The 8,472-nt window shown below is 39.5% G+C and overlaps 1 protein-coding gene across 1 annotated transcript in view; it reads left to right on the forward strand.

Moving 5' to 3' along the window:
- The window catches only part of LOC111529530 (zinc finger protein 675-like), a 41,094-nt gene extending 34,645 nt beyond the window's left edge, over window positions 1-6,449 (forward strand). The window contains 2 exon segments of the mRNA XM_023196432.2: window positions 4,649-6,123; window positions 6,125-6,449. Coding sequence (XP_023052200.2) covers window positions 4,649-6,123; window positions 6,125-6,196 — 1,547 coding nt within the window. The 3' untranslated portion in view covers window positions 6,197-6,449.
- Window positions 6,450-8,472: the final 2,023 nt, after the last annotated feature.

Genomic DNA, 8,472 nt, shown 5'->3' on the forward strand with positions numbered 1-8,472 from the left:
CATTTGATCCTCAATCGCTGATACTCTTTCTTCCAGTTGATCGAGTCGGTTACTGAAGCTTGTGCATTTGTCACATATTTCTCGTGTCATGGTTTTCATCTCTGTCATTTCGTTTATGACCTTCTCTGCATTTATTAGTCTAGCTGTCAATTGTTCCACTCTTTTTTCAAGGTTTTTAGTTTCTTTGCACTGGGTACGTAATTCCTCCTTTAGCTCTGAGAATTTTGATAGACTGAAGCCTTCTTGTCTCATCTCATCATAGTCATTCTCTGAGCAGCTTCGATCCGTTGCTGGTGATGAGCTGCGCTCCTTTGCAGGGGGAGATGCGCTCTTATTTTTTGAATTTCCAGCTTTTCTGCCCTGCTTTTTCCCCATCTTTGTGGTTTTATCTGCCGCTGGTCTTTGATGATGGTGGCGTACTGATGGGGTTTTGGTATAGGTGTCCTTCCTGTTTGATAGTTTTCCTTCTAACAGTCAGGACCCTCAGCTGTAGGTCTGTTGGAGATTGCTTGAGGTCCACTCCAGACCCTGTTTGCCTGGGTATCAACAGCAGAGGTTCCAGAAGATAGAATATTGCTGAACAGCAAGTGTTACTGTCTGATTCTTACTTTGGAAGCTTCCTCTCAGGGGTGTACTCCACCCTGTGAGGTGTGGGGTGTCAGACTGCCCCTAGTGGGGGATGTCTCCCAGTTAGGCTACTCAGGGGTCAGGGACCCCCTTGAGCAGGCAGTCTGTCCCTTCTCAGGTCTCAGCCTCCATGTTGGGAGATCCACTGCTCTCTTCAAAGCTGTCAGACTGAGTCGTTTGCATCTGCACAGGTTGTTGCTGCTTTTTTGTTGTTGTTGTTATTTAGCTGTGCCCTGTCCCCAGAGGTGGAGTCTACAGAGACAGGCAGGTTTCCTTGAGCTGCTGTGAGCTCCACCCAGTTCTAGCTTCCCAGCGGCTTTGTTTACCTACTTAAGCCTCAGCAATGGCGGGCGCCCCTCCCCCAGCCTCGCTGTTGCCTTGCGGTTAGATCGCAGACTGCTGTGTTAGCAATGAGGGAGGCTCAGTGGGCGTGGGACCCTCCCGGCCAGGTGTGGGATATATTCTCCTGGTGTGCCGGTGTGCTTACAGCGCAGTATTGGGGTGGGAGTTACCCGATTTTCCAGGTGTTGTGTGTCTCAGTTCCCCTGGCTAGGAAAAGGGATTCCCTTCCCAGTTGAGGCGATGCCTCGCCCTGCTTCAGCTCTCGCTGGTCGGGCTGCAGCAGCTGACCAGCACCAATTGTCCGGCACTCTTTAGTGAGATGACCCTAGTACCTCAGTTGAAAATGCAGAAATCACTGGTCTTCTTTGTCACTCGCGCTGGGAGTTGGAGACTGGAGCTGTTCCTATTCGGCCATCTTGCTCCGCCCCCCTCTTAGCTGATTTTCAATGGTCGTTTTATCTTGTCTAAGTGATTAGTCATGGAGATAGTCTTTTTTTTTTCTTTTTCCTTTTTTTTTTGAGATGGAGTTTCACTCTTGTTGCCCAGACTGGAGTGCAATGATGTGATCTCCGGCCATCACAACCTCTGCCTCCCAGTTTCAAGTGATTCTCCTGCTTCAGCCTCCTGAGCAGCTGGGATTACAGGCATGCGCCACTATGCCCAGCTAATTTTTGTATTTTTAGTAGAGATGAGGTTTCTCCATGTGGTAGGCTGGTCTCCAACTCCCGACCTCAGGTGATCCACCTGCCTCCCAGAGTACTGGGATTACAAGTCCTGAGCTACCATGCCCAGTGAGATAGTCTTATTTTCACCATGTGTTTAATAATAAAGATATATTTCTTTTGTGTGAGAGAAACACTTTTGTGATTTGAAGATAATTCATGTAGAGATTTATAATTCTGTATTTTTTCCAGTTTTTCTTTTAAAAAAATTAATTGTAAAACCACATAAAATAAATTTTACCATCTAAAATCTATTGAAGTGTACATTTCAGGGCCAGGCATGGTGGTGGCTCACATCTTTGATCCTAGGATTTTGGGAGGCTGAGGCAGGAGATTTACTTGAGCCCAAAAGTATGGGACTAGCCTGGGAAACATATGGAGATTCTCTGTCTACAAAAAATTTTTAAAAATAGCCAACGTGGTTGGTGTGCAGCTGTGGTCCCCACTTTTTGGTAGATTGATGGTGCAGAATTACTTTAGCCTGGGAGTTTGAGGCTACAGTGAGCCATAATTGTTCCACTTTACTCAAACTTCGATGACAGTGAGAACCTGTCTCAAAAAAAAAACTGTACATTTCAGGCATGGTTAGTATATTTGTATTCATCTTATGAAACTAAAACTCAATACCCATTAAGTAACAACTGCCCATTTTATCCTCTCTCCAGCCCTTGACAAACACCGTTGCACTATGAGTGTGACTAATTAAGATATCTTATATAAGTGGAATCATATAGTATCCATCATTTTGTTACTGGCTTATTTCAGGTGACATAATATTCTCAAAGTTTTATCTTAAAATGTGACAAGATTTATTTAAGGCTGAATAATCCATTTGTGTGTGTGTGTGTGTGTGTGTGTACATACACTTTTTTTTTTTTTTTTTTTTTGAGATGGAGTCTCACTTTGTCACCCAGGCTGGAGTGCAGTAGCACTATCTTGGCTCACTGCAACCTCTGCCTCCTGGGTTCAAGTGATTCTCCTACCTCAGCCTCCTATGTAGCTGGGACCAGAGGCACATGCCACCACACCCAGCTGATTTTTGTATTTTTAGTAGAGAAGGGGTTTTACCATGTTGGCAGGCTGGTCACAAACTCCTGACCTCAGGTAATCTGCTCACCTCAGCCTCCCAAAGTGATAGGATTATAGGTGTGAGCCACTGCTAATGGGATTTTTATAGAGATTATGTTGAATTTTGTTCACCACTTTTGGTTGCTTTGACATTTTTGAAAAATTAGGTGTTCTTGCCTTTGAGCCAAGAATATGTTGAAGACTGTGTTTTATTTTGATGTATTTTTCAATTTGCCAATTTTACTTTTGCTTTTAATTTTTTGTTTCATTCACTTTTGGTCAGAAAATGTTTATAATTTTGATCTTCCTAAATTTATTTATTGTTGCTGTTTGAGAGAAGATTTTACTGTGTCACTCAGGCTGGAGTGCAATGGCATAATTTTGGCTCACTGCAGCCATAACCTCCCAGGCTCAAGTTATCCTTTTACCTCAGTCTCCCAAGTAGCTGGCACTACAGACGTGTCATGGCTACTACCATGCCTGGCTAATTTTTTGATTATTTGTAGAAACAGTGTCTCGCTATTTTGCCCAGACTGGTGTCAAATTTCTGGCCCAGCTGGGTCTTCCAAAGTGTTGAGATTGTAGGCATGAGCCACTGCACCTAGCCAGCATTCTTAAATTTAATAAGACTTGATTTGTGTCCTAACAGAATACACCAGGTGCAAATAAGAATATTGTGTATTCTAGGCCGGGCGCGGTGGCTCAAGCCTGTAATCCCAGCACTTTGGGAGGCCGAGACAGGCGGATCACGAGGTCAGGAGATCGAGACCATCCTGGCTAACACGGTGAAACCCGTCTCTACTAAAAAATACAAAAAACTAGCCGGGCGAGATGGCAGGCGCCTGTAGTCCCAGCTACTCGGGAGGCTGAGGCAGGAGAATGGCGTAAACCCGGGAGGCGGAGCTTGCAGTGAGCCGAGATCGCGCCACTGCACTCCAGTCTGGGCGACAGAGCGAGACTCCTCTGTCTCAAAAAAAAAAAAAAAAAAGAATATTGTGTATTCTCTTGATTTTGATTTAAAAGGTTTGTACAGGTCTGTTAAGCCTATATGGTCTGTGATGTGGCTTGGATGTCTATGTTCTCCAAAACTCATATTGCAATGTAATCATCATTGTTGATTTGGATCCTGATGGACCTGATTACTGTGTGATGTGTTCATTTAATCTGTGCATTCCACTATGATTGTAGGCTTCCTGAGACCCTTGCCAGAAGCAGATGCTGGCACACACTTTTTGTACAATCTGCCAAACTGTGAGCCAAATAAACTTTTTTTCTTTATAAATTATTCACTCTCAGGTATTCCTCTATATGTAAGTAATTGAAGTTTGCAATTTACTTTTTTTTTTTTTTTTTATGAGATAGAGTCTTGCTTTGTCACTCAGACTGGAGTGTAATGGTGCGATTTCGGCTCACTGCAGTGTTAGCCTCCTAGGTGCAAGCGATTCTCCTGCCTCAGCCTCCCAATTAGCTGGGACTACAGGCTCCCGCCACCATGCCCAGCTAATTTTTTTTTTTTGTATTTTTAGTAGAGACGGTGTTTCACTATATTGGCCAGGCTGGTCTTGAGCTCCTGACCTCGCGATCTGCCCGCCTCAGCCTCCCAAAGTGCTGGGAGTACAGTTGTGAGTCACCAGGCCTGGCTGCAATTTACTTCTAAAAACATTAGGTTATATCAGGGAGTAGAAAAAGCTGTGTTGGGTAAATGTGACAGAATATTTTTTTTTCTATGTGGCTCTTTGCATTGTGCTTATTACCTGGGGCAATGCATACACTTAATTATGGCCTGTGGTGTCATCTTGCTTATGTAGTTTGTGTAATTTTATAAGTTAGGTTTGGAAAGTATATTTATCTGAGTCTGTAAAGTAATGTGTTGTTTTTATTTCTTTCAGTAATGTGTTCTCATTTTGCCCTAGAGTTTTGGACAGAGCAGAACATAAAAGATTCTTTTGAAAAAGTGGCACTGAGAAGATATGAAAAATGTGGAAATGATAATCTTCAGTTAAAAGGCTGTAAAAGTGTGGATGAATGTAAGGTGTACAAAGGAGGTTATAATGGACTTAACCAATGTTTATCAACTACGCAGAGCAAAATGTTTCCATGTGATAAATATGTGAAAGTCTTTAATAAATTTTCACATTCAGATAAACATAAGATAAAACATGTGGAAAATAAACCTTTCAAATGTAAAGAATGTGGCAAATCATTTTGCATTCTTTCACACCTAACTCAACGTAAAAGAAATTATACCAAGGTGAATTTCTGCAAATGTGAAGAATGTGAAAAAGCTTTTAACCAATCTTCAAAGTTTACTAAACATAAAAGAATTTATACTTGTGAGAAACTCTACAGATGTCAGGAATGTGACAAAACTTTTAACCAATTCTCAAACCTTACTGAATATAAAAAAGATTATACTCGAGAGAAACCATATAAATGTGAAGAATGTGGCAAAGCCTTTAACCAGTCCTCACACCTTACTACACATAAGATAATTCATACAGGAGAGAAACCCTACAAATGTGAAGAATGTGGCAAAGCCTTTAACCAGTTCTCAAATCTTACTACACATAAAAAAATTCATACTGGAGAGCAACCCTATATATGTGAAGAATGTGGCAAGGCTTTTACCCAATCCTCAACCCTTACTACACATAAAAGAATTCATACTGGAGAGAAACCCTACAAATGTGAAGAATGTGGAAAAGCTTTTAACCGATCCTCAAAACTTACTGAACATAAAAACATTCATACTGGAGAGCAACCCTACAAATGTGAAGAATGTGGCAAAGCTTTTAACCGATCCTCAAATCTTACAGAACATAGGAAAATTCATACTGAAGAGAAACCTTACAAATGTAAAGAATGTGGCAAAGCTTTTAAACACTCCTCAGCCCTTACTACACATAAGAGAATTCACACTGGAGAGAAGCCCTACAAATGTGAAGAATGTGGCAAAGCTTTTAACCGATCCTCAAAACTTACTGAACATAAGAAACTTCATACTGGAAAGAAACCCTACAAATGTGAAGAATGTGGCAAAGCTTTTATCCAATCCTCAAAACTTACTGAACATAAGAAAATTCATTCTGGAGAGATACCCTACAAGTGTGAAGAATGTGGCAAAGCTTTTAAACACTCCTCATCCCTTACTACACATAAGAGAATTCATACTGGGGAGAAACCCTACAAATGTGAAGAATGTGGCAAAGCTTTTAGCCGATCCTCAAAACTTACTGAACATAAGATAATTCATACTGGAGAGAAACCCTATAAATGTGAGAGATGTGACAAAGCTTTTAACCAATCTGCAAACCTTACTAAACATAAAAAAATTCATACTGGAGAGAAACTACAAAACTGGAAGGTGTGACAATGCTTTTGACAACGCCTCAAACTTTTCTAAATATAAAGGAAATCATACTGGTGAAAAATTCTAGAAATGTAAAGAATGTGTCAAAGACTTTAAATGGTTTTCACACTTCATTGTATGTAAGATAATTCATACTGGAGAAAACTACAAGTGTGAAGAATTTGGCAATACTGTTAATTAAGGCTCAAACCTTATTGCACAGGAAAGCATTTATACTTAAGAAACATTGTACAAATATAAAGAATGTAAAGTAGCCATTAATATCTGTTGACATCATAATATCAGAATGTTGGTACTTAATAAAAGCATTATAAATGCAATTACTGTCTAAAGATTTTAAGAAAATATAAGCCGTTAAATTGAAGAAGAGTATTCATTTTGAAGACAAAAGTTACAAACTTAAAGAGGGTTGTAGTACGTGTACTGGTATCACAAATCGTACCATACACATTTTGTACTAGAGAAAAACTGAAGCAGTTGCTCAAACTTCAACATCAGGGAATCTATATGGGAGAAAAGTCTGCAAATATAGTACATTTAGTAAAGCATATTTTTTCAAAATCTGTAGCTTAGAAAACAGAGAGTTAATACTAAAATATGTTTTTGCAGGCTGGGCACTGTGGCTCACGCCTGTAATCCCAGCACTTTGGGAGGCCAAAGTGGGTGGATCACCTGAGGTCAGGTGTTCGAGAACAGCCTGGCCAACATGGCAAAACCCTGTCTCTACTAAAAATACAAAAATTAGCCAGGCATGGTGGTGGGTGCCTGTAATCCCAGCTACTCAGGAGGCTGAGGCAGGAGAATTGCTTGAACCAGGGGGGCAGAGGTTGCAGTGAGCCAAGATTGTGCCATTGCACTCTAGCCTGGATGATAAGAGTGAAACTCTGTCTGTCTGTCTGTCTCTCTCTCTATATATATATATGTATTTTTTTTGCAGATGTAAATATAAAACTATTCTAAAATTAAGTCTATGTAAATATCAGATAACTCACAGTAGAAATATCTAAGGCACTTCAGACATTACAGTAAATCAGTGCTGAGTATAAAAAATAATCCAGAACTAGAGTTGGTAGATAAATTATTTGTGTATAACTTTAAAAGATGTAGAAAATTTCTTGAAAAGTTATAATTACATTGAAAGTATACTTTTTTCCTTAAAAAATACAGATTGCAACATGAATAATGTTTAATTCAACTCTCAAATTACTTCTTGCTCTTTCTTCGTTTCTATTGTATTCACATATAAAAACTTATGACTAATTGTTGCTGCATCAGAGATATGATAATTTTTTTAATTAGGTGGGCGTTATCTTTATGGAAGGGTAAGGACATTAAAATGTAAGACACATGATAAAAATCTGAGTGGAGTGGCTCTTTTTTTTTTTTGTTTTATGTTTTTAGGGGTGTATTGCTCTGTCACCCGGGCTGGAGTACAGTGGCCGGCTCTCAGCTCACTGCAAGCTCCGCCTCTCGGGTTTACGCCATTCTCCTGCCTCAGCCTCTGGAGTAGCTGGGACTACAGGCGCCCGCCACCTCGCCCGGCTAGTTTTTTGTATTTTTAGTAGAGACAGGGTTTCACCGTTTTAGCCAGGATGGTCTCGATCTCCTGACCTTGTGATCCGCCCGTCTCGGCCTCCCAAAGTGCTGGGATTACAGGCTTGAGCCACCGCGCCCGGCCTGGAGTGGCTCTTTATTAATATAAGTGACACATGAAGTAGGTGTTCAGAGCAATCTGCATTTAGTGAGAAAACATTTTAAATTTTAGTTAAAATTAGTAAATTTCTAATTGTACTTTTATGTAATAAAATGTACATTCTTAAAATTTTAAATTATGTGTGAACAATATTTTATTAAAATTTTATTTAACATGTTTATAAAATTGTGCATTTAATAAAGTTATGCCACTAATTTTAACCTATTTCACCTTACTCCAGGGTGTAGGCAAAAGATGGTACATACTCTTTGGTAACATAATGGACTAACATTTCTAGTAATCCCCTTTGCCGGTGACTTTAAACTGCAGGGAGGTTAAAGAATATTGTTCCCATAGGTTAAATATTTATTTCTTATTTAAATTTGTACTTTTTAATTTTTGTGGATACATTGTATGCCATATATAGCATATTTTGATACAGACGTATAATATGTAATAATTACATCAGGAAAAATTAAGTATCCATCATCTCCAGCATTTATCCTTTGTATTATAAACCAACTCTACAGTTTTAGTCTTTTTTTAATGTACGATTGTTATTGACTACAGAGCTATTTTTATGGTTATACTAAAAATTATATAGAAGTGTAAATAAAGTCCATACATTCTGAGTCCTAAATAAACATTAA

Source organism: Piliocolobus tephrosceles, chromosome 21 (assembly GCF_002776525.5).
Source record: "Piliocolobus tephrosceles isolate RC106 chromosome 21, ASM277652v3, whole genome shotgun sequence".
Lineage (NCBI taxonomy): Eukaryota > Metazoa > Chordata > Mammalia > Primates > Cercopithecidae > Piliocolobus > Piliocolobus tephrosceles.